At 41.2% G+C, this 26,853-nt stretch overlaps 2 protein-coding genes across 5 annotated transcripts in view; one reads left to right on the top strand and one right to left on the bottom strand.

Moving 5' to 3' along the window:
• INVS (inversin) overlaps positions 1–14,121 on the bottom strand; it is a 108,569-nt gene extending 94,448 nt beyond the window's left edge. Inside the window, exons 1-2 of one of the 4 annotated variants that reach the window (XM_075416620.1) lie at positions 14,103–14,121; positions 7,318–7,487 (exon numbers count right to left, since the gene is read on the bottom strand). In XM_075416620.1, the coding sequence (XP_075272735.1) occupies positions 7,318–7,423 (106 nt within the window). In that variant the 5' untranslated portion in view covers positions 7,424–7,487; positions 14,103–14,121. Of the gene's footprint in view, positions 1–4,275; positions 4,332–5,445; positions 5,502–7,317; positions 7,488–14,102 lie in introns of those variants that run through there. The other 3 variants (XM_075416621.1, XM_075416623.1, XM_075416622.1) reach the window with 3 other exon arrangements.
• Positions 14,122–14,268: 147 nt separating this feature from the next.
• Positions 14,269–26,853, top strand: part of ERP44 (endoplasmic reticulum protein 44) — a 57,176-nt gene continuing 44,591 nt past the window's right edge. The window contains exon 1 of the mRNA XM_075416616.1: positions 14,269–14,462. Within this exon, the coding sequence (XP_075272731.1) occupies positions 14,406–14,462 (57 nt within the window). The 5' untranslated portion in view covers positions 14,269–14,405. The remainder of the gene's footprint in view (positions 14,463–26,853) is intronic.

Raw genomic sequence — 26,853 nt, 5'->3', positions numbered from 1 at the left:
TTTTAAAAAAGGGTACTTTAAGTAGTACTTTCTTACTATAAATGAACAGTGATCAAAATAAAGGAGTATACGATAAACTCAAAGTTACTACCTTTTACCCTGTGTTTACTGACATTTATACGACATTCCAAAATGTATTTACAGAAGAAGTACACTCAGAAAACATTAGTTCCACAAGTACACATACCACCAGCAACATTCTGCAGAAGCATAATTATAATTTTTAAATAGTTATACAGGTCTTGGCTGCAAAGATTACTTTAAAAAATATCAACAGCAAGTAAACCAAACAGTACTTCTGAAACCTGTGAACTGTAACTAAAACAAGCTTTGAAGCCTACTCATAGCAATATTTATTTAAAAAGCATACACAAGTCAATATTACATCAATATCATTATTTATTTCATAGTGCCTTACAACACTGAAACTACCAAAATACTTCCCAAGCTATCTTGAATTGATACAGTTAGTAAGGCAGCAATTAAGCTAAATAAGAAGTTTGAGGTCCTATAAAAAAATCAAAACATTGTATTCCTATACGCAGTCAAAAAAATCCCAACCCCAAACCAGTACGCCTCCTCCACTACAAAGTTTCGTATTTCTATTATGTCACCACACAGAAACTAGCACCTCCAAATTCATGGGTATTGACTATCTTACATGTCCCAACTCCAAATACATCTCCCACGTAGCAACATCATCTACAATTATTCAAGGAACATCGAATTTTAACAGGTAAGTTGATTTTTCTTTTTAAATATTCCCTTGTTTGCATGATTGCTGATGCTTCAAAAGAACTCCAGCAGAGGCATGCTTCTCCCTTACAAACACAATCTTTGCTCTCCCCGAGTATATCATACTTACCCTACATACGCAGTAATTGTGTTCTCAATCATAATTTCTATTGATTCAACCAGCAGAAGAGTCAAAAAGATTAAAGGTGAATCAAGGGAAATATCAAGGATTAAAATTCATTCCCTACCAACCAAGCCTCTCACAAAAAAGCACTTTTATGCAGGATATTGTCAGTTAGAGCAACCACTTGCTCACTCACTTAATATCCAAGTTCCTTTAAAACTGTTGACTGAATACCACGTTGCTCTCGTAACTCCTTCTGTAACACCTTCTCTTGCTTAGAAGTTGAGATTTGCATTGAGAAAACATTTTCTTCTCTGTAGAAAACAGTTTAGGAACCTTTCCAAGCTCTTCTGTGCCTTGTATTCTCTGACTGTCCCTTCACCTTCACAATCCACTAGTTTTATAATGAATTTTTATGTCTGTAGCAAATTATTAAAAAAAAAAAAAAAAAAAAAAAAAAAAGACTTTTACTGACCTGCATCTACTTTCCTCAGACACAGGTAACCTTTTCTGAAGAACACCTCCTTGCTTTTAATCCCACAGTTACACTGCCGTTTAGCCACAGTCACTTCCCTTTGACCTTCCTAAAATTTTTCTCGTTAGGTGCTTTTGCATTTGCTTCACATATGTGTGACATATCACCACTTGGTCAGATCAACAGTACTAAACTGTTAGTACTATAGTTTCTTATTTAGACCCGTAAAAGCAAGCATTAAGCTTTTTTTGGTGTTTAAGCGTGATTTATAGAGTTATTTGTTAATTTAATTTGGATCCAAGACTTGTATTCTGCTTTGGTATCTAGAAGTGTAATCACCGCTCCTCCACCTACATGGCTTCCATGGATATATCAGGATACAAAGTATACAGAAAAACCATTCTCCACATTGATGCCTTCCTTTCCACAGATTTTATATTCTCACCGTATTATCAACAGCCTCATTTAAAACACGACATCCCAGCTTTCCTACCTAATTTTTTTAGACTTCCATGTATGTAGAAAAAACATAATACATTTATTTTGGATTTCTATGCAACTTCAAACGGTTTGAATAGGCTGCTATCTTTTCCTACTGTATCATAAATGTGTACATAAAAGAAGATACAGAATAGCTATGGTTCCACCTTCTGCAGATAAGCCACTGTGAACTGCACATATCCTTGTCAGCTTTTCCTCATTTTTACCTTTAGAAAGCCTCCCATACTGAGCATAACTGCTGAGTCTTGAATTTTTTAAATAAATGACCAGAGCATGTTTTTTTACTGAATAAAAATCAAATAATAAATCAAATAATAGAAAATTACATCTGTAAATTTATACAGGTGATTTTTTTCCTGTGGGACCTTGCTTAAAAGCTGCATAAGAATCTGGTCTGAACTTTGCTTAGATTTAGAGAAGATAAAGTATTGGATATATGTTATTCATTACTCTTCACATCGAAACAAAAGATATCAAAAAGCTTAATTTCATGGTAATGTTTTTAAAAGTAATTTTTAAAACTTTTAAAAAATAATTTGCAATATGTGTCTAAAAGAGAGTTAAAAGCTGTGTAAGTTGAAAGGTATCTGGATTATTATTTATGTCCTATTACATGTTGCTACATTTTGATGTGAAAAAATAAACAGGTAATATAATTTTTACTAAAACGATATACATATTTGATACTGTTAAAATTCTACTTTATCAACATTTTTTGATAAAAAGGTCACGTACTGTCTTTAAATACTCACTTAAACATCATCTTATTTTCATCAAGGCCTATAGCTCTGTACTTCTACTCAAAACAAAGTTTTAATATTTACTAAATGCACTAGAAAGCAGCATGTAGAAAAAAATAATGTCACGTGTTTAATAAATTACATGGCCATCATGAATAATTCAAAATGTAACTTAGGAGTTACACAGCGGAATCAAATTTTTTTATTTTCCCTAACTTGTAAAAACTTTTGCTAGACTTTCATTTCACAGTATTACAATTCCATTTCAAATTGGATGCAGTTTCAAGATCATTCTTTCCTTCACTATGACATAGAAGAATTTTAAAAGTAATACATACATACTGTGAAACTGTCAGCGTCTTACGTCTCAATGTTTTAGCTCATGACAAATGCTTTTTCCATTCAACAGAGCACAGTACAGAAGCATCAAAGCCAGTTTGACCAGCCATGCAGCCCTGTGCAGCAACATATAGATACTGCGGAGCAGAGCATAATTCAACATGGCACTGCTCTCAGTCAACAAGCCAGTTTCTTTAATTAGTACAGTCAGGTGCTTTTCCAGTATTAGTTTGCTCTGGTAATTCAGACATCACTAAACAATACTGCACAGTTCAGTGTTAACATAGCCTCAATAGTGTGTTAAATTTGTTGAAGATGATGGGACCTACACAATCACATACCTTTCAAAAAGAAGTATACAAACATGCATTTCTCCCAATAAGACACGTGCGCATGGCTTATGCTCACACAACACTTGTTCTTAAATCAGCTGTGTGCAAAGCGAGTCCCTCTCCCTCAAATTCCACGTTCCCTTTCTGTTATATAATGTTAGAGGATATACAGAATATAGAGACCATAAGGAAGAAATGGGTATGGTCCAGACAAGCAAAAATGGCCTAAAGCTCAAGTACTTCCCAGCTAAGTAGAGCAACAAACATCTAATTTCACGTACACCTCTCAGAGTGATGTAGTTGATGACAAAGACTTTCCACGACTGCAGCCAGTGTGAGTGAAAAATGACCAAGACTCGATGCCTGTGATTCGCCTGAAGCTGCTGCACTGTTATTTAAGGGAAAGAAACTATCTTCAGCTAACAGTAGGTTTCTTTTTTACTTTTTTACTTACAAGACTCTGCAAGGTCCTTAGAATTATTAAGGTTCTGTGGCATCTCCCTGAAAGGGTGTCTCTGTGCTCAGGGAAGGACTAGGAGCTACTGTACCACTAAACAGGTGCCAAGGGGGACTAACCTGATGAAATGCACTAATCACAGCACCCTGAGGTCCTTGCAGTCAGAATAAATTATTATTTTCTGCAATGAAGAAAGCACAGGTAGCCTTCTAAACATCCACATATTGGTGTATCTAAAACGTGCCATAGCAAAATCAAATTCTCTTCCACATATCTGCCTAAGAAAGGAAAATTGTTTGATCCCCCCCCTTTCAGGATCAACATCTGCAGCTCACCCAGATTATGCATTTCATAAGTTTGCTGCCAATGGTGGTCAGGAACACCACAGAATCAAGTGGCCCAATTCCAGAACTTCACTCTCACATTCATACCTCATCATTTCCTCACAGTCTGTGCAAGCAGTCACATGAGACACTAACATTTCTACGCATTTTTCAAACCAGAAGTGGAGAAAGGTAGGAAGAGGACATGAATTCTGCTTAATCATTAAAAGACAGACCATCTCTTGTTACCTGCAAGAATTTTGCCTTTTGTAATATCCGCTTTGAGTTTTACTCCACCTCCCACACTTCAGAACATGGAAGAGAGAAGCAGAGAATCAAACAAAAACATGCAACAGCATATATGCAACCCAGAATTTATAGTTAAGATTTACCATGAAACTTCGTATCAGAGTTTTAGAAGCACTTGTATGGTTTTAGAATGAGGAGTTGGAGTGAACAGACAATTCAGTATAATGACAATTATACACATTGTTGTGTTCTTGTAAACAATTAATATGATGCATTTTCCTGCAACTCTACATAAATGTGTTAAACGCAAAATCCAAACACAAAATTAACTTTGCTCCCTTTTTTGCCTAAGATTAAAATCATACAGATGGGTTTTAACACTGAAGAACAGTTAATTTAAGACATGTTCAGTGTTGTATAAAACACAGAAAATACTGTGAGTATTCTCCAAAGCCTGAGATCACACAATTCTAAAACAATGCAACACAGTACTAAGCAACTCATGCAATGCAAACAATTAGCACACTTTTGTTAGAGCATTGGTTATACAATAAACACTTGGCACGTACTGCACTTTACGGTATTTAACCCATAGGCTGTTTAGGAAGTCCTGTAATTAAGCACCAGTAGTGGGTAACGTCAAGGAACACCTTGTTCCAAAGCCCTCTTTCTCGATACAAATTTTCTAGGTACCTTTGAATCTGTCTAGTTATGCCTCTTATTGGTACAGGATGTCAAAAGGAACACAGTATCCAGAAGACACTGTATTATTTCAAACATCTGTTCCTTTAAAATCGCAGGCTACTGGGTGGCAAATTACATGTGTCCATACTCATGAATTACATGCAAATACAATGTATATGTTTGTATGCAGTCATACACTCTATCAGACTACAGACAGGCAAATAAATGATCACCAAACAGGTTAGAGGGGCTGCTCTAAGAGACTGTTTAACCAGCCTCTATGCCCCTCCTATGTTAAGAACTGAATAGGGAAAACTCAAAGAGGAAAGTAATCATGAACTTAGGAGTAGAAAGCCCTCCCTACAAGAAGAAGAAAGTCAAGACTTTATGTTACTGCACATACCACTAGCCACATAATCAAGATGTAAAGCCTAGTGGTGTTAGGAGAATGCCATTAAGCAACGCAGCATACAACACACACGTAACTGAAATACTGTCCTGAAGTAGATGCTGCTGCTACGTGCAGTCATGAAGTTCAGTGAATAACACCAATTGCTCAATTTACTTCTGGCACCAAGTTATACTTTCAACAGTGCCTGGTAAACAGCTAAAAATATTACTCTGATGCATTCTTCTGCTGCTAGGCAATACATTTTTTTTTGGTCCTCTCCTGGCAAAAGTAAGGTCTGTGTCATATCCTGTCAAAACACGACAGAGCAGAAAAGCCAAATTTTGCTATTACAGCAAAGGCTGCAAGGATTACGCAGTTTTCTCTCCCATGTAAAAATAACACCCAGCATTTTTCTTTTGTTGCTGCATGACTGCCATTAAAAGAATAGTAATTTCCGTATCTAGTTCTAATGGCTGTTTTGTGGTATATTTGACAAGGTGTATCAGCAACACAGAAGTATTTGTTCCTTTGTGTTTGCAAAACACATCTTTTGGCTGTGAGATTAGCAAAAACATACTGAAGTCAGCAAAAACTCTTTATTGTCACTTCTGATTGTTAGCCAGGATTTGAAAGCTCAGACTTGTCTTCCCCCTCCATATGCAGGCAGAGAACTTAAAAAACCCCAGGTATTTAAAGCTACTTTGTAGCTGCATCCCACAGATTTCTAGAAGTATCTGTACATCAACTGTTCATACATCGTTTATAAAATGTTCTACAAAAGAGCGAACAGATAGTACTAAATGCAGTCAGTGTATTTTTTGAGCCATCATATGACATGATATGACCAAGTCGAAGGCCCAACAAAAAATATTTATTTCAACCAGTGGAGCTTCTATAAAGTCAGTTCCTTCAAACTTTTTCTCCTGTTTCAGTTTAATCACTCCTAATTGTCTTTTGAGAGAATTAGATATACCTTGTAAAGAAGAATGATTTACTGCTTTCTATACAGCTTAGACAATAGATCCATATAGTTTACTATCTTGTCTTCAACACAGGTCAGCAGAAGATAAATAAGCTTCACTTGGTTTAATGTGATTACCATTAAATCCTTTACACCAATTAAGACTGACAGTTAACGGCATAAATACAGACTAAGTTTCTTATTACTTCACAGTCCTTCACCCTCATCAGGCTCCGGGAATGGGATTTGCCAAAAAGGCTGAGCAAATAAAACTTCTACAGTATCAGCTGGAATTGCATTTAATCAGAAACTCTGAAAATCAAAGTTTTCACCTATCACATGAGAGCCTTCCAAATGTATGTAAGATTGTTTTTGGAACACAGAACATATCCTGCTTTTGAAAACTACCAACCTGAAACGCCATACACTTCTTGGACAGAGAGGGAAAGTGAAATCCTGGGCTTTTTAATGGATGAGAATTTTTTTTTTTTAACTTCTGCTTCAATGGGACCAGACTCTCTCCTTACATTTGATTTATCTTGAGAAACATTGCTAGTGCATCAAAGTAACATATAGAGCTGGTTCATTTTATCCCCAAATACTACGCTGTGACAAGACTTCATCAACTATAATAAACAATCTGTAAAAACAACCCTATCAAATTTCCCACAAAAGCAATAATTCAAAAGATAAGGATTAGGGACAAAAAATGTTTCAGCCCAAAGCACTTCTCCAGAAGTTCAACTTCCCTGCAACAGGAGTCCTGAATAACTCTTCTGGTTGTCTCACTTAACAATTTCCTATTTTACTTCACATAGAACTACCAATCAAAGGCAACAGATTATAAAAAGCAAGAAAAATCAGTCCTATTTTCAGGACTACATTTACTCTAGAAATACATACAATCAAGAAATGAAAACATATCTTAAAGATCAGAGCAGTAAGGCAACACCAAAATGCTTCAGTTCTGAAGTCATCAAAATGCATCTACAATGAAAACATTTACCTGCTATAAGCTTTTGGAGGGTACTCTTATCTCCATTAACAGCAGCAGCATGCACTTCAGATGCTAACGAGGAACCACTGAAAAGGCAGTTTGCTGAAATATTCATACTCTTTCAAGGTATTACCATAGGTCAGATCTGCACCACCAACATTGTTTATAGGAATTCAGTTCTAGGAAAAAAAACAATAAAATATAACGAATTTTACAATGAGTCATTAAAATTACTCAAACAGTGCTAAAGAGAATAAACTGTTCTGTTAAAAACAGAAGAGAGCAAATACATTTATTTCGTGGATGAAATCTACCTCTAGCCAAGATTCAGCCAGAAAAAGCCTACATTAAGGAGATATATACATATATATATTATAGTTTTGTTGCCTTCAACATAAATATCAGTCAATTAGCTTTGCAAAAGTCTGCAAATGGGATAGTGTTCATCTACAAATCCAACAGATTGCTCTTCACAGTGTTCGCGTGCATACTTCAATTCCATAACCAATGAAGTCTGTTATCAAGGATCAACTTGATGTATTTGTCTAGTACTGGACATCTGGTGGTATTTTACCATGATGGTCTATGGACATACACAGGACAAGGTTTATAAGTTGAAGTAGTACCTTTTATTTGACCATATGTAAGTGTTATTCAAACCCAAACAGAAGTGGGAAAATCTGTGTGTAAGAAAAGTCACGATGAATTAGACCAGAAGTCTTGCTCTAAATTCTGTCTCAAACTGGCCAATGGTAGATGCCAAAGAACAGAGCATATATACATGTAAAAAAATAACAGTTGACATGCCTGAGGGATGCGATGCCATCCATAGGGACCTGGACAAACTCGAGAAGCGGGCCTGCGTGAACCTTATGAGGTTCAACAAGGCCAAGTGCAGGGTCCTGCATCTGGGTTGGGGCAACCCCCACTATTAGTACAGGCTGGGGGATGAAGGCATTGAGAGCAGGACTTGGGGGTACTGGAGGATGAAAAGCGGGACATGACGCAGAAATGTGCTCTTGCAGTCCAGAAAGCCAAACATATCCTGGGTTGCACCAACAGAAGCGTGGCCAGCAGGTCGAGCGAGGGGATTCTGCCCCTCTGTTCTGCTCTGGTGAGACCCCACCTGGAGATCTGCATCCAGCTCTGGAGCCCTCAGCACAAGAAGGACATGGACCTGTTGGAGTAAGTCCAGAGGAGGGCCACAAAAATGATCAGAGGGATGGAGCACCTCTCTTATGAGGAAAGGCTGAGAGAGTCAGGGCTGTTCAGCCTGGAGAAGAGAAGGCTGCAGGGGACACCTTATTGCAGCCTTTCAGGAGTTAAAGGGGACTTATAAGACAGATGGGGACAAACTTTTTAGCAGGGCCTGTAGCAACAGGACAAGTGGGAATGGTTTTAAACTACAAGAGGGTAGATTTAGACTGGATATAAGGAAGAAATTTTTTACCATGAGGGTGGTGAAACACTGGAACGGGTTGCCCAGAGAGGTGGTCGATGCCCCATCCCTGGAAACATTCTAGGCCAGGCTGGACAGGGCTCTGAGCAACGTGAGGTAGTTGGAGATGTCCATGCTCACTGCAGGGGGGTTGGACTAGATGACCTTTAAAGGTCCCTTCAAACCCAAACTATTCCATTATTCTATATATATGAATAAGATTTGTCCCCCTCTTCCAAACACTCTCCCAATCTACAATTATTTCTAGTTCAATCAGTTCGACTTGGTTTCTGTATATTTAGCATATTCTGCAAATTCTGTTAATTTTTTTCAATTAATTTCTCTGCTATAAATGTGTCCAGTCTCCTCCCAAGATTATGCAAATTTATATCATCTACAACATCCACTGGCAAGGAGTTCCATGCCACAACCAAACAATGTATGGATGAAGCACTTGCTTTCATCTGTCTTGTCCTGGCTCTCACCATCTGAGGGCCCTTAATCCTTGTCCTGGAAGGGACAGTAAATAAAGAATTCTTATTAATCAGTAAATATTCTACAGATTTTTAACATATCCTCCCCAATCATATCTTTGTCTAGCTAAAGAGTCATAGCTTACCTAACTGTTACCCGGCAGCAGCTTTTCTGTATGCATGACCATTTTAATTGCCCTTTTTTGGACCTTTACACAGTTCTGTTCTCTTTCGAGAGTTAGACTAGTTATTCAAGATGTGGGCAAAACATGGATTTATGCAATGGTATAACAGCATTCTCTTCTTTCTTCTCTATTTCTTTTCTAAACCACATCTATCACTACAGTTGCCTTCCTAGCCTCTTCTGAAACAGAACCGCTCCCTTCGCTGAACTCAAGGTCTTGATAATAACGAGCTCAAGTCCACAGAGTATTTTGGAAACGAAGAAGGACCTGCATGCATGAGGACTTGTTGATTTTCTCCAAAAGTATCAAACACTTGAACTTCTATTTTCAATTCCTGCCACGCTTCACATTTGCAATGGAAAACAGACCAAGGTGAGCAAACAATAACTGTACACACCAGAAAAAAGAGGTGATATCACCGAGGCTGTCTACTGAATTCTGGGAATTTTTCACCTCATCTTATGTTCCATGATAATTTAAACACACTCCTTTAGCCATGGCGCACATTTACATTGTAGTACACTTGGAAAACAGCAAGAGAAAGCTATTTTTCTTCAGTTGTTATAGAACAAATAAACCAAAGATGGCTGAAAGTAAATTCTGTATGTCGCTACACAGTATCTGTTATTAAGATAGTTGCAGATATATACATATCAATTTTCAGGGGAAATGTCATTGAAATACCAGAAAAACCTTCACTTTTATGTAAAATGTAGCAGAAATTTCTACAGCAGATATTAATCATGAAATAATAAAGGTAAAGGTCTTTATCTGCAAACAAAAAAATCAAATACAACTTCATACTCTTAATATAATTGTAGACCCTTCTTCACAAGCTCCAAATTTCCTTGGAGAGTGGATAAGAAAATTAATGCAGGAAGCTTCATGGTAAATCTAATCAGTTACTCAAAGAACATCTGCACAATCACGGTATCAGTTCATACCACATCCCTGTAATAAGCACAAATACAGAACCACGTGCTTGTGCAAACCTGCTCAACAACACATAAACATACTGCATCCACTCCACATGAAAACACCCAGGTATAACTCAGACATTGCCTAAAGTATACCACACGATGACTGCAGATGAAGCTTTTACCACACTAGTGTCCAAAAAGCTGCTTGCCCATCTTGTCCTCAGACACACAAGTGCACGCTATGCCACTTCTTTGATCGGCTAACCATATCGCTGAACCCTCCTTTCCTGAAGTCTGTCTGGATGAGGTTTCACAAGCCATGAAAGTGGGTTCATCTTCTCCTAAGAAAGGTAACACCTTAGCTTCCAACCTTTCTCCCCCACAAAAACTAATAATGGTGTGACTAGAAAGGCATCAGAAGGTAGTTTCCTTGAGTACACATACTAGAACTCCTCACTACTGGAACAATTCCTTGCTTGTGTTCACGGATCTCCCTCTGCTCTCTGTCAGTCTTCAGAAACAGGAGTAAGTATGGTATTGCCTAACTGTGTCACTCCTTACAGAACGTGTGTTATGGAAACGTGCAATGGCTCACTATATTAAAGCAAACAATTTCCCCAAACCCAGCTTTTGTTTCAGGGACCCCTATACAATTATTTCAGAAATCACCCTAGTCACCCAGCAACCAACTTGCCAACACCAAGGACGTATGGCATTTGTACCCATCTGAAGTGGCCAGTTACTAGAGCTCAATAGTTACTTGCTCCTACACCAGCACCGGTGCACTCAGCTGAGAACGCTGGTGCAGAAGCATGAGGACAAGCTCCTCACACATCTCTATGAAAGTATTTTTTCTCTTAAATAGTTCTGGAGCCATTTCCAGTCATCTGAAACCTATGGAACAACACGATCCTATCCTATCACTCTCCTGTTATTCTGCAAACCTCAGAATTAACATGACAATGATGACGTCGGAAGTCATGAATGCTTCTGTTCTTACTGAGTCTGGTGAACCTCTCTACATTTCAGGAAAGCCATTGAACATTTTCTTGACACGCTTGTTTTACCGCATACGTAGGTGATCCTTCCCATAATCAGAACTGTGTCATTAATGGATTCAGGGCTTTGTTGACTTCTAGGAGCAGAGAACAGAAAGGCAGTTCAAAGAGTCTAAGGTGACAGGAGGCTAACAATATTGCCACTTTGAGTCACGTAAGACAGGCTAACAGTGCCACAGTACACCACAATAAATTACAGAAAAGCTCAACTTGACTTGGTGCTTAAGAAAGCCAAAGAAAGTGCAGATGCATACATGACAACGCAGGGTGGAGAGAGCTTACGCAAGCCCAAACAAGCTCAAATGCACTTTAAGACGTAAAGCACAATTATTTTAATTTTAATGTAACAGCCCTTGAAACATTCCTAGTGCTAGCTACAATCATCGTTTCCTTTTAAGGCAGACAAAGAACATCCACATCTTTCAAAATACTCACACCTTTCTCTGCTTCCCAAGTATCCTCTCCCCCTCCAGCAAAACTTCTCTTTTTGTCCTTTTAGGACACAGAATTGGTATGTTTCATTCAAAGCTGAACCTTTCCTCCCAACCTAGCAATATGGTTTCTGCTTTCTGTTATACTGGATAAAAGCAGGTGAGGCAATTCTGAAGAAACCAAAAGGGACAATAGGAAATGAGTGTCAGTTACAGGCAGTCTCAGTGCCTCCCCCAGCTTAACCACTACTGTTTTTACTCCTCGGTTATTCCTACAGCTACATACATTTGCCTGCTACACGAAGGAAACCACAACACTCGACTGCAATCTGAACAAGAGGAAAGAGAAGGGAATAGGCTGCGGAGATGAATCATGCGCTACACAGCTTAATGTGCGCTCGGCATACAAGACTACAGCTTGTCTTTAACTTGCCTCCACCTTTTCCTCAAAAGCTTCCTCTGGAGACAGAGAATCTCTACGTTATTAAGTGGATCTATATGCACCATTGGAATTTTACGCTTGTTGGAATTTTGAGATACTAGTTTCACTTCCCAAAGTTATCACTGACATTTTTTCCTCCATTTTCTTTACATTTTGCCCTTCCACAAACAAACTATAACATAAAACATTCAGGGGCAGCAGTGTAAAATCCAGTGAATACTGGAGAACTCAGTAAAGCACCAGAAGCATTCCAATTACATCAACGATTATATAAAACTGCCTGCATACAGAAGAGAATTAATAATGAAAGACATTCGTAATTTCCAGATGAAAAAAAGCGCCACATCTGCATGAAGTGTTAGTAATCACACAGGTGAGAGAAGCAACCAATTTTCTCTACAGCAATTCAATTATCTCTACAGCAATTCTCGGTACAGTACCATAAGTCCGTTGAAAGAGCTAATTCTGTTTCAGAAAAAATCTGAAATATTACGAAGAACTATAAAAGGAAAGTATGTAACTTTCCCCGGATATTTCTCTCATGTATATGAGAAACAGATGAATCGGCATCTGGAGGACTTGTATGATAAAGATCCACATTAACAAAGAAATGAGACATTTATTTGTAAGGGATGAAAAACAACAATCAAAATCAAGAAATAACTACAAGATCTGACTATAAAAAGTCATACAATTGACATTATCTGTTCTACGCACTCTATTACTGGAATGAAATAAACAATTCACTTTCTCTTCTTTAAGCTATCACGCAGAAAAAGACCAGCCTTGTCGAGTCACCTGAAACGAAGGGACAGTCCTATGGACATCAAGAGCTCTTCAAGGTAAGTGAAATTTCATATAAAACTATGTCCACTTTGCATTACACAGATAATCAGAATTACATCATTTTCTTTATTAAGCAAAACTGTGGTTCTTAAAATTTAATTAAGGTCACCCTATCAAAGTTTACTTATACAGTTTCCAAGTGAAGAATAAGCTGCTATGAAAAAATTCAAAAGTATTTTCCAAACATGAATGAATTCAGAAGACCTTCACGCTACAGATAAGAGCACAGGTTCTTCAGGTAGACATCATAGCCGAACTGAAATTCTAGTTTCAGACTATAAAAAAAGACATGATTTATGTGTGTGCGTATATATATATACGTGCGTGTGTTTTCAGCTAGGAAACTCACAGGCCAAAGGATTTTTGCAGGGTCACGCACAAAGCCTGAGCCTGTCAGGCTTTCTTTGAGGCCAAACCAGGCTTGACTTGCTAAACGCTCACGCAACGGATTTTCGTCTAACTGGCGTCACGCCCCGTTTCACTGCTGACGCTTGGGCACACACTGTGCACACACTGGGGACGCGCAGAACGCAAAGTGCGGCTTCCCACGATCTTTCTGAGACCGCTCTGCCAGGTCTCAAACCACGTAGCTACTGCCAGGTCCAAAGTTTTACTGGCGGAGGGCGAGGCACCGACTTTCGGCTGCTCCTCCTTCCCAGCGCCTGGAGCCCAGGAAGCGGCAAAAAGCACGAAACCCGCTGAAGCGCCAAGGAACAAAAACGAGCGGCGGCGCTCCGCTTGAACCCCACCGCCACGCTGAAACGTTCCCATCCGCCGCGCTGGGGCTCCCCAGGGCCCCGCCTCAGCCGCGGAGCCGCCGCCCGCCACCGCTGAGGGCCGACAGGGACCCCGGGCCCCGTGACCGAGCCCCGGAGTCCCACCCAGAGCGGAAGGGGCTGCGGGGCCACGGGACAGCCTTCCACCAGGGTCTAGCACTGCCTCGCCCGGGCGGTGCCAGCCACCTCCCTCCCTCCCCACCGCGGCTGCGCCCCGCAACTCACCGCGACCCCACCCGCCGCCTCACCGCGCCGCCGCCAGGCCCCGCCCCTCCGCGGCCGCGCGGGGGAGCCCCGGTGCGTTCTGGGATCGCCGCGCTCCCTCCCTCCTCCCTCTCTCCCCGAGCGGCGGGAGCGAACTACGCTTCCCGGCGTGCCGCGCGGGAACCCGGAAGTGAGCGGCGGAGGCGGGGAGCGCGGGGCCCCGCGGTGGAACTTGCCCGGGTGTTTCCTGGCGACGGGGGAAGTGAGGAGCCGCCGCGGAGAGCGGGAGCCGCGTTCCTCCCCCTCCCGGGCGCCCGATCTACCATGAGACCCGCCATCTTCCCGCTCCTGCCTGACCCTGGCTGCCTCCTCCTCCTCCTGGTGAGCAACCGGCTCCCCGCAGCCCTCCCCTTCCCCGCCGCCGGCAGCACCGGGGACGGCCGGCGGGCCTCGCCTCGGCGCGCGTCGGAGACCGGCCCCCCGCCCCGCCGCCGCGTTGCCGGGGGCCGGGGCCACCCCGCCGGCACCTGCTCGGCGGGGGCAGGGAGGCGAGCGGCGGCTGCGGGAGCGGCCCCGGTTGGCGGAGCCCGGTGTTGTGGCCAAGGCTGATAGGCTGCGGACCCGGAACGGGCCGGCGGCGGGGCGGGGCCGGGCCTGGGCTCGGCGCTCTGCGGGCCGAGGCTGGGGAGCCGCCGCGAGCCCGGGGCGTTGGCCTGGCGGGCGGTGGGGCCTGGTCCTGCGGGGAAAGGCCGGCGTGGCGCCCCCGCGCTTCGGGCAGCGGCGGGGGAGGGAGCGGGCCCGGGGGGAGCGGCGTGGGGGCAGCGCAGCCCCTGGGGCCGCAGCGGGAGCCGCGGCTGCCGGGAGGGAACCGCCTGCACGGTGCCTCTGCGGAGCCTGCTTGCGGTCCGTGTTTCGGTGCCGCCGCCTGTAAACGGAGGGGAGCGGCTTCCCCTGCCCGAGCCGGGACGGGGCTGCCCGTTCCGCGGGCACGGCTGCCGTGGAGCGACCCCGTCCGAGCTCAGTGCCCGAAGCCGGGGAGACTTCCCGGGCTCTCACGTTTGGCTTTAGTTGTCAGGCTGCAGCCTGCCTTTTAGTGGTTTTGGGTTTTTGTTTTAGGCTGACATTACGTGCGTGACCGCCTAAGCCACCTTCCGGCTTTGCACGCTCTCAGTCACTGATGCGTGTGTTCTGTGGAGATAAATTGCTGTCTTATATTTTACCTATCTTTTTTTTTATTTATTTTTTTTACACAGGCTGATGTAGTGATTCTTACTTTCCCAGATTGTGTTGCGCCAGATTCGGTGCCTTTCATGGCCTAAGTGACTTGCAGAGCGAAAGGGGACTTGTGTGAATAAGTTTAATAGGTTTTGGTGGTAAGATACTCCTGTGTCTAATCAATCTATTTTTAAACATTTGGGAGAATAGAACTGGCCAGAAAATGAGGGAATAATTGGAGGTAAAGGTGGACAGAGCTTTGGGGATGCATAAGGCAGTACGTAGTAATATAGCTACTAAGGAATGAATTAGTTGAAAATGTGAGGACGTGTACCTAATGAACAGAACAAGTATTCATTATCTCTTTGAAATGTGCACTTCTCCCTGGATAAGCTCTCATTAAATTATTATAGACTTTCTATAGTTCCAGGGTTAGTAGATACACGTGATCGATAGGGTTTCAAAAAACACACTTGAAATGTTTATATATAGATGACTATTTAGAGTGTGTTAGCTCACTGTATAAGAGACTAAGGTGAAGAACCTAGTTTTTTCCAGTCACATCTGTGCATTAAATCAATGTTGCTTATGTGCTAGGTTGGTATTTGCCATTGTTTTAAGTACAGACTCCAATGAGCAAAAACAAGGAGCATGTACTGTTTTAAAAAGCCATTTAAATGGGCAAGTACAAGTTTGGAAAACTGGACATGAGTTAATGGAAGCATTTTTCTTTCTTCGTGGTACAGTGGATCAATGCAAATTTAATATGCATCAGTTAGATCTATGTGTGCCAACTACAAAATAGGAAATGGGTAAGATTTGGCATTTACCCATGGTTTTAGTTCCTGTTTTTTTCATGTGTGGGTTACTTAAACCAATTTCTGATGTGTTTAAAAAGAACCGTATATGTAAAACCTCAAGAAGAATACTGGTCAGAGTTGGTTTTGGGTTTTTTGGGTTTTTTTTAAAGGTACAATGTTATTTGTGTAATTCTTTGGCATCATATCAAATGTGGCCCTGTGTTGTAAGGTGCCCAGTTACATACTTGGATCAAGCCAATGAATCATTGCGTTTAGTAGATTTGTTGAGAGTTTTGAAACTGTTTGCCTCAGCAGACTGGGAGTGGGAGGGATCCTTTTTCTTTAAAATAGCTGAAAAACTCTTTTACAAAGTGTGGTGTCTTGTTTTCTTGTGGCGTTGAAGAATCTGGTAGGGCACACCGGATTGGCTCTAAAGTTCTGATAATTTTATTTTTCTTGTTACTGGCAGTCATGAATACTTAAGACCAACAGCATAACCGTGGCCTTGGTTGGTAAATGTTGGGAGACCACTCTGCTCTGCATCCAAAGGATGTGCCATCTAGCAGAGCCTCTTTGAGCATGGCAGCTGGCATATTTTGTGGAAAAGTGAGCTTATTAGTATTATGTCAATGGTTCCTAAAACAGAACACAATGATATGTAGCTGTGAAAACAGCTTGCTAAGCTGGTCTTGCTCAGTAATAGCAATGAAGTTAAGAATTATTTAAGTTTCCAGACTTTTGGAAAAGTATATTTCTTTTCTAAATGAGGAATTAAAATGCTGCAAAAGGAAGAAAAGACACAATGTCAAGATCAAAAGAAGTTCCTTTGTATAAAGAAATTTGACAGTAGGAGATCACTGGAATTTCAGAGGGCTTTGGATTTCACTCTTAATATTATTCTCCCTGGTCTCACTGAAGGTTGGGTTGCTAGGGTGGAGATTGCAGCACAAAGCATGACAAGGACACCCACCAGTCCCAGCACAAGTCTTTTCGCTTTCAACTTTTCAACCTCATCTGCTAGCATTGTATTGGGCTGCTGGGAGGCGAAAAGGACTGGAGAGTGGACGGGGAAGGTGCAGGCTGGCACAACCGCTGCCTCTGCAATACTGGAGCTGAGTGGAAGGGCAAGCAGCGCACAGCATAGGCTGTAGAGGATCGTATACAGCTGATTGCAAGGCTGGAATAAGAGATGCTGAGTAATGTCACGTGGCCCCTTGCGTTTGTAGATTAAGATGTTTCTGCCATGTTGGTGTATTGCTTAATAGTGAGTAGGACAGATCTTTAAGATGAATGCAAGACAGTGGAATAAATGCTGACAGGACAGTGGCTCGTCACATTCTCCTCTAAGGCAAGGTGTGGTTCATTGGCTTTGCTCAAACCAGTCATTCTGTATGCTTGCCTCTTCTTGCAGATGTGTATACTTTGCCTGTAAAGAAAATTCTAGAACAAGACACTCTGTTGCACATGCTTCTCTGCATATGTATGAAAGACATTTGTCGTATTACTCAGTGCTTCACTGGGAGGCTCATGTGCTGTGTCCCTGAAGAATAGATGTGACAGGAGGAAGCCACCAACTGACAGTGAGGGAAACAAAGGGGGAAGTTGTCTGTGGTGTTTTTTTGTTGTTTCCTCCCCCCCCAGCTGTAAAAGGATTTTCCAATTCTTGCACCTCAATCTGTGGAGGCTTATTAGGTTTAAAAACACCACTACTATACCTTTTGTTTGTAACTTGTTTGGAAAGGTGTCATGGAGAAACTGAGAAAGCCTACTTCTTAATGTATTTGACAACACCTTTGGAAGAGCGTATTTGTCCTCTCGTATTCTGAGAATGTGAAATGTTGGATTGTTTTCTCAGTCTTAAAGCTTACCTAGTTTCCTAATACGTAGTAGCTTCCCTTCACTTGGGGTTATTACGGAAGCCTAGTGCATGTTCCGTTTATGATTCAGTAGCCCCACTATCTGTGTATGCTCTTCCCTATAACCTGAAGCAGTTTATCATTGCCAGATAATATTTAGCATTACAGTTGGTCTTACACTATAATGTTTTATATTTTTAGTGAAGCTTTAAAAATACTACTTATATAGCAATGCAGTTGCAGCTATTAGGAGCAGTAACTTAGAAGAGGCAGTAGTCAATGAACTTTTGAATTTCCTGTTAAACTGTTAATTGGAAAAAAATACTGCAGGGTAGTATTTCCGTTTCTTGTTTTACTGCCACTGCCTTTCTTGACATATTAATACAAGTACCCAAATAGTGAAAGTCAAATGAACTAAAATTGTCTTTTAACTTAACATTAAATGTTGCAGTAAGTAGTGTGTTGCCCAAAGAGAAGTTCAACTCTCTGTACATTTTATGTATAGTGCATATTTCTGTTCATTTGCCTCTTTCTGCTTATGTATTAACAAACAAATATTATGGTCAGGAATCCTGCATAAAATGTAGTATTCTGAATTTGAGCATTAGTCAAAGATTGTAGTTACAGGCAAATTTTAGGCCACTGAGCCTTATACAATGAAAGGGGTTCCCTTCCAGGAGTAGTATGGAAGTTCTGAGTTGTCCATCTATCATGCCATGGAAAGAGTGAAATAGTAGTTAACTGAGGACCTTTCCCTAGGCTGGGGCGGGGGAGGAGGAGTAGGGCAAGCTTAGACTCTTGCTATGAAGAAAAATTGAGTTCTTCTTGCTATGCCATGTGATGGGCAAGTTTCCTGTTTGGAGTGCTTAGGAGGGAAGAGAGGAGAACCTGAATTAATTCTTCAAACAAAAGACTTGGGCAATGCTGGAAAATGTATAAATGAGTTATTGACAGAGATCCTGTTGCTGGCAGCTGAAGAACTGTGTGGTGACAGACTCCTTCATTTTCTTTTGGTATCCTTACTGTTCTTCTCTGTAATTTGCCTTGGGTTTTTTTGGCAGGACAGCTTTCTTAAGCAAGGGACTGGTCCTCATACTGCTTTCTTGGGAAAGAAGAATTACCACTGGTTATTCTTCTACATGCACAGCAGTTATCCTCTGTGTTTTAATCAAACCACCTTGCAGGTTCTTTTGTAAGCCTCACTTACATAGTTTCTAGATATTTTGTTTTCTTGAAGGGAGGGAGTTGTCTCGTGAAAAGCAAGTATACAAATATGCTGTAAATTTTATACCAGAGCTTCTTCAAAAGCTCTTCGAGAGAGTCTGGAGATATTTTCAAGCAATGCGTGCTTCAATAATGTAGTGTGTTTGGATGCATTAGCAATACCTTCCACTGCCCCTTTTCTCTTTCCCTCCACCTTGTTTGAGAGTGAGTTCTCAGTGATTTGGGGGAGGACCATTTGGGAATGTAAGCAGAAGCAATATAGAGTCTTGATTTTGGAGCCTAAACAACGTTTGCTTCCAAAACTAAACTGCAGAAAGCTCCCCTGAAACGTAGAGGAGGGTGGGTGCATTGTGTAAATTAGGAAAGGAAGTGAGATCAGATTTCTTTCTGAGTTCTGCCTTTGCACTTCTTTCCTCCCTGATGTGTGTTCGTTCATCAGAAGCATGCTAACCATTGGTAGAAACACAGGTAATTTTCTTTTCCAAAACTGTTGGTAATGTCAAACTGCTCATATGATCTAATTTAAAAGAAAAGTGTTCACAACACTGACATTTTAGAAGTTTGATTAACTAATTATTTTAATTTACTATCAGGTATTTCATTTTACATTGTTAAGGGTTATTTTGTAAAGCTGTTGCTGTTCTCGACATTAATTCATAATATTTTTTTCACTGCCAGTTCGGGATGCTGTATTTCTCTAAACCAGCTGTAGGACCCTGTCCAGATTACATTTTGCTCTGGTGATAACAAAAAGTGGCAAGATATATTGCAAGAGACTTCCGTGTTTTTTCCTTTTCTCATATATGCTACTACTGAGAAACTGACTACCCTGATAATACACCCTTCACAGCTAAGAGCCATTCATGTCATTAAAACATGTGCAAAGTTCCAGTACTGTGCTCTGCAGATAAGCACCTGTTACTTGCAGCCTCTGCTAGAAATGAACCAAACTTGGAAGCTCCTTCACATGCAGGCACGTACACCTTGTCTTTAATCTGGTAGTGATCGACAAGATCTGCTCTTTGTGTGGCTGACGAAACATAAATGTTACCTTGTTGGCTGCAGTGGCACTAAGCAAAGTGCAGTGGTCTGTATCTTAAGCCATATACCGAAATAGTGAAAGCAATGAGGACAGAACATCATACATGGTTATCAAAATGCAGGTGCTTAATGCATACCTTCAGCAAACAACTGGTTCCCAAGTAATTGTACATGCAGCACGAGGTTTCTGGTAATGACAGAAAATCTCTTGTTCATCTGTTTTTTTTATTGTAAATGTTTTGGATTTCTTCCCTTCCCTTGTTTCTTAGTCTACATTAGTTTGGCTTTAGCAGGAAAGCTTTGATGAACAGGAGTCTCACTGTATTTAGCTGATAGGGTCAAGTTATAGAGTTTTAGTTTTTGATTGCCACTGGAAGTTTGATCATTTAAATTGGAAGGGACCTCTAAAGGTCATCTGGTCTTACTTCCTGCTTAATGTAAGACTAACTTAGATGGGGTTGCTCAGGGTTTTTACCAGTTGAGATTTGAAATCTCCAAGGATGGAGGTTCTACAGCTTCTCTGGGCTCCTGTTTTACTGTTTGATCAAAATCTTGTTGAAAGTTTGACTTGAAAAATCTATTCAGAGCTGCAGCTTATGTCCATTGCCTCTTGCCCCATCACTGTGCATCTTTAAGCAGACTGGCTCTGCCTTCTCTATAGCCTCCAACTAGGTCGTTAGTAACAGCGGTAATAGCTGCCTCTTCTTGAGGAAGACCTTCTTTACGCTGAGGGTGATGGAGCACTGGAACAGGCTGCCCAGAGGGGCTGTGGAGTCTCATTTCCTGGAGATAATTCAAAACCCACCTGGATGTGGTCCTGTGCGACCCACTCTAGGTGAACCTGCTTTAGCAGGGGGGTTGGACTAGATGAGCTCCAGAGGTCCCTTCCAAGCCCTACCATTCTGTGCTTCTTAAGGCTGGACAAATGCAGTTGTCTCGGCCTTTGCTTGTACACCCTGCTCTCCACCCACCATTTGTCTTGGTAGCCATCTGCTGGACTTCATTCCCGTATGTTAATATCTGTTTTGTACAGGCAGTCCCGAAGCTGGACAGAATCCTTCAGATGTGGTCCAGCAAGTTTTAAATGAAAGGAAGTATCACCTGTGCTAATGCAACATTATGCATTATTACGTAGCATAATGCTGGCTTTTGCTAATGCTGGCCAGTATGCAGTTGTCCTTGGTGCAAGGGGCACGCTGCTACCTCCTATTCAATTGATCCCCTAAGACCTTTTCTGCAAAGCTGTTTTCTATCTGTTTGGCTGTATGGGGTGGTTCCACCCAAGATGCAGGATTTTGCCTTTGTTGAACTTCATGAGGTTTTTGTCAGGCCATTTCTCCAAGCCAGTTGAGGTCTCTCTGAATCGCAGATCTCCCCTCTGGCGTATAAGCCACTTCACCCAGTTCAGTGTGCTCGGGAAGTTTTCTGTTCCATCATTCTGGTCACTAGTGAAAACAAACCTTACACCCAGTATCGATCTGGAGAAACTCCATTAGGGACCAACTGGACATGGTATCTTTGGTTACAGCCCTTTGAGCCCAGCAGTCCAGCTGCCATGTCACTCCATAGTTTGCTTACTCAGTTCATATATCACCAATTTAGGTCTAAGGATACTTTTAGATGCTGTGTCGGAAGCTTGCTAAACTCAGGGCAAAAAATGTCCAGTACTCTTCCGTCATTTACAGAGCTAATCATCTCACTACAGAAAACAGTGAGATTGATTTATTTATTCTAAATCCATGCTGGATGGATGTGGCTTCTGGAAAGAAAATTTGTTTCCGTAATCCTCCTGGGGACCCAGGAAAACACATTTTGTCTGGTTCTGTGGCTCTTTATGTCCAACTTGCTTAAGAACTTTCTGACTTGGTCTTTTACTCACATGGGTGATGCTTCTCTTTCTTGGTACTCTACTACTAGGCTCAGACTTCATCCGTGGAAAATCACACAAAGGTGACACTGAGTATCTAAGCCTTTTCCATGTCCTTTGTTACCGTGTCCCCTGCTAGTTGAGCAGCAGGCTGACAGTTTCCTTAGTCTTTCTTTTGTTGTCAGCGTAGCTGTAGAAACCCTCTGTGTTACCCTTAGTATTCCTCTGTAGTTGCAACTGCAGCTGTGCTTGGGCTTTTCTAATTTCATCCTGCCTGCTCAAGCAATGTTTCCATACTCCTGCCAAGTATTTATTTTCTTAAGTCTGCCTTCTATGTACTTCCCCCACCTTCTTTTTGTAACAAAACAAACGTCGTCCAGAAATTCTTTATTAACCCATGTAGGTCTTCTGCCATACCTGCTTTCTGCACAGTGGAGTGGATTGGTTTTGTGCTTTGAAGAGGTTGTGCTTGAAGATCAGCAGGGTTTCATGGGCCCTTTTGGCTTTCTGAGCTGTGTTCAGTGAGTGGACTGAGTGTCTAAGTGTCTTCAGTTCTTGTCACTTTTTCTCAGGGTTCTGCAAGGTATATGTTTTTCTCCTAAAAGGGAAGTATTGTAGTAGGTTATAGATGGGGATTATTGTGAGACCCAGTCATTGGTGAGCTATATCTGAAAGTTTTATCAGCAGTGGTGATGAAATGAAACACTTGAAGATCCCAATGGCTTGCTTCCTGGAAGAATTAGGTTACTACATTTTATGTGTTGGAGTCTCCCAGCTACTTCACTTTGGATCCAAAATTAAGGATATGCTAACCTACAGGGACATTTCAGGTATATGGTTTGCTTTGTTCAGTTTCAAAGGAAGATCCTTCTCTGTGGCATCAATTCTTTACTCACTGAAACTTTGTATCCTGAATGGTGTTCATGAAACAGGGACCTGAGCAGAGGGTGTAGAGCCTTAGGGATAGAGTCTGGTAAGTGACCTGGTTCCTTGGCCTACATTTTGCAGCCAGCATGTCTGCTGTCTTGCCTGGCATCCGTGATTCTTGCCTGATTTTTGCGTGTGTTTCATTGAGATGCATCCAAAAACCCCCAAATTGTCTGTAAGGATGTCAGGTTTTTTGGTTTTTATTTTTTCAGACTTGTGAAGAGAAGTGGGGAGAAGAAAAGCAATCTAACCTCTCTTGTAAGATAACTGACAGTAGAGCTTATGTTTCATCTCCAAGTGGATTCGTGTGGCAATTGAGCATAAACATGGAAAGAACTTGTTCATTAGGAACTCTGCAAGGAAGTATTTTGAAAGGCAAGGAATAGGTGCCTGTTCCAATGATCTCAGAAAGGGAAACAACAGCTGTGATAGTGTTTTGCTGTTTCCCATAGCTGTCGTGATTATGAAGTGATGATATAATTAACTTTCTCAAAATCTTCACAAAGGGAAAGCTTTTCAGTGATGTATCCACATTTGTGATCCCAAGAAGAGCTTTTTGTTCCTTTAGTCACTGTCTATCACTTCTGTCTGTTATAGTTTATTGAAATCCCCTTTCCTACATCTTACTGGAAACACTTAGCCCCTAAGTTCTTTGCCAGTCATAAAAATTGTGGATTTTCATAAATGTGAAAATCTTTCCTTTTTTTTACTCCTCTTCTCCCTGTTCAGTCAATTCACTTGAGATTTTGGACAGAATGACTGAAAGACAAATTGGTTGCTTCACAAAGGTAATTAAGACAGTATGTGGTGCAGGGGATGAACGACTTGGGGTTCTTTCCTACTAATGATCCGTTAATTAGTGAAGGGAGCTCAGCAAGTGTATGGGCCTCTCGGGAATTACCTTTGAATGACATTTAAAACTCCTTTGGTTAAGAAGGCATAGTTGCAGGGGGAGAGGCTTTTTTTTTTTTTTTAGTATTTTTTCTGTCAACATAGGCCAGCAGATTTTGCTAAACCAATGCAAATATGTACATATAATTAGTGTTACATAGCTGTTAAACGTTATTTTAAAATAAGCCAATACACAGCTGTGATATCTCGCTAAGGATTTTGGTAACAATTTTGGTTGCGGCAGTCCTCTATTGAGAACAGTAAGCTCGCTACATGGAGCTGGTTAACTGCAGAGCCAGCATGTCTGATACTTGCTGCCAGTTGAAGCCCTGCACCATGTGAACTTGTTAATATTATTTTTAGGACCAGTCTGGAATACTTGCTTGAATGTTTTTGTGGGAGTCAGCCTGAAGCTGGCAGGGTTAGTATTACTTGGGGGAGGTAAACCAGGAATGGGGTATCTCTGTATCGTGTTCTTTTGTGCATTTCAAAATATCTATGGCATGTGTCCTGTCCTCTGCATTATTTACTCTTCTGCTGTCCGGAGTTATCCAAGATGAATTGACTGCATATGTGCACGCATTTAGCAGCTGTTTAGGGTAGACAGAAAATAGCTCTTAGGCAGCCTGAAATTAGCCACTCATTCTTCAAGCTACATGCAGATGTGGTCCCTAAGGTGAATTTTTCTCTTCAGATCCAAGCAGCATTGCTTTAATCAATGTTCTTCTGTAGAAGATAGCCAATGGATTAATTGTAAAATATTTTTTTTTCTTTTTTTCCTCATTTAAACTGGGAGATTTTTCCACAGTCAACATGTCAGTTAGAATGCAGCTATGGAGTAGTATTTCTGTTACTGTCTTTTTTTGAAGGATCTTTATCCCTTATCCTCTCATATGTCATTTTCAGATAGCGAGTAATAAATACTAACCTAAAAATTGAGGCAAAGTGTTTGTTAGAGACAAGTGAATGGATTGCCAGTGAGTTTCAATATGCTATGATTGGTTGTTTGCATGTGTAGAATGGAAGTTTGTGGAGTATGCGTCACATGTTTGCCTGGAATGAAGAAAAAATAATGGAAGTAACATAAATTAAAACAATATTTTAAATGTATTTAGTCTAAAGTTCAGAGTTCTGATGTTAGGTGGATGGGAAGCTGAGGCAACAAAATTCCACCGTATTTTAGAAAGTTTATAATTTAAAAATTGCAGGGTGTTCTTCCGCATTTCGTTTCCTCAGAAAAGGAGGGAAGAGCAGCCGCAACACAGGACAATCTCAGGCGGTTTTAATGAATGGATGAAAGCTTCGTACACTATGGATGACTGTGTCACCAAGTACTGTAGTTGTCTTTTGGTAGTTGCGCAAAACCTTAGCCTCCAAATATTAGGTGGTAATCTGAGCAAGTGTGGCATCTCAACCATGCTGAAGGAAGAAGAAAATCTGCAACACAAGGAGGATGTTGGTCATATTGGAAGTATTATTGTTAAATGCTCAAGATCTGAGGTTAATAAATTGGGGAGTTGCGTGCGTATCCACGAGTGGGTTAGTTCTGGCTGAGTTTGCAGGGTGTAGCATAACCACGTAATGCTAAAACTGGAAGAAAGTGAGAATTTAACTTGAAGTGCCAATAGTAATCCACGTGTTAGCTGCTCTGTGTTGAGTGTGTCGCTGCGGTGTTCAGTTCTAATCGTCATTGCCTTCAGCGTCAAATAAGGATGAGCCAAACCAAGCTGGCTGTGCTTCTGTGCTCTCAAGCCGATGTGGTTATTCAGAAGTACAAATAGGCAGCAGCACTAATACGAAGGGTACAATTGCAGCAGTGTTACCAGAGACTGGTTTGCCGGCTTGACTTCCCTTTACCTGCTCTGTGGAGTGGCAATTGAACCAGTACGTTTTGCTTCCCTTCAGGTGGACTGGGTGAGGAGAAGGACCCTACCTGTGTTTTTCACTGAAGTATTTTGTTTGATTGTCACTTTCATTGCTTTTTTTAACCCAGTGCCTCAGCTGCATAGTTTAAAGTGGTGTGGATTCTGCACTTCTGGAGTCACAGGATTGTGATATTTCATATACGAACGCTTATAAGAATACACAAGATGCAGATTTCTCCAACACTGCAATTCCGTTATGCCACCTGACTTCTAATTTGTCTAAATTGGTTCTTCAGTATTTCTGTCATGGAGGGCTAGTTTATATGTGTTTATGATAGTCCTTATGTTTGTGTTTAAGCATTTGGTTTTGATAATTCATGCCTACTTTTAAAACAAGTTCCAAGCTGAAAGGTAAATCTAAACAGACTTATATTTTCTTAAAGTTCTCACCTTTCTTGATCACAAGGAGATAACTTGATGTTTTGGAGCAGAAGAGTGAAAATTTATTCAGTGTTGTAAACACATTATATGGTAAATAAAAAGATAGGCAGCTAAAAGTGAGTAGGTGTTGAAGTTGAGCATTCGCTTGAAATGAATTGATTTTAGTCTTGTTGAACAATAATCTCACCATGTATTAATATCTACCAGAATAGAAATCGTGAGTTATTTTTAAAGCAGTAGAATGTGTGTAGGCAGCAAGTATGGAAAATTCAGTTAACCCCTTATGCGTTCAATCCTTCAGATTATTCCTGCCGAGTTTCAGCATCCATGCAGGGACAGGAATGACTCTCACACATTAATACAATGCACAGCCGATTCCTATTTATTGGTCTGCTTGCGTGGTTATATACATTTTCCGTATCTGCACACGTGATCACGCTTATTCGGATAGGCTACAGACATAAATCACGCGCTGTTCACGCACCCCATATTCCCTTATGATTGGTAACTATGCACTAACGCCAATAGCAACAGACGGCCTCCATGTCCTTGAACACATCTTGTTTTTGCTAACCCACATCATGTTTATTCTTAGCTGTCCTTTCCAGCGGCCTGTCCAGCTATGCTAACTGTTTTGCTTAAGCG

Source organism: Opisthocomus hoazin, chromosome 3 (assembly GCF_030867145.1).
Source record: "Opisthocomus hoazin isolate bOpiHoa1 chromosome 3, bOpiHoa1.hap1, whole genome shotgun sequence".
Taxonomy (NCBI): domain Eukaryota; kingdom Metazoa; phylum Chordata; class Aves; order Opisthocomiformes; family Opisthocomidae; genus Opisthocomus; species Opisthocomus hoazin.
This window is presented reverse-complemented; position numbering and strand designations above follow the sequence as displayed.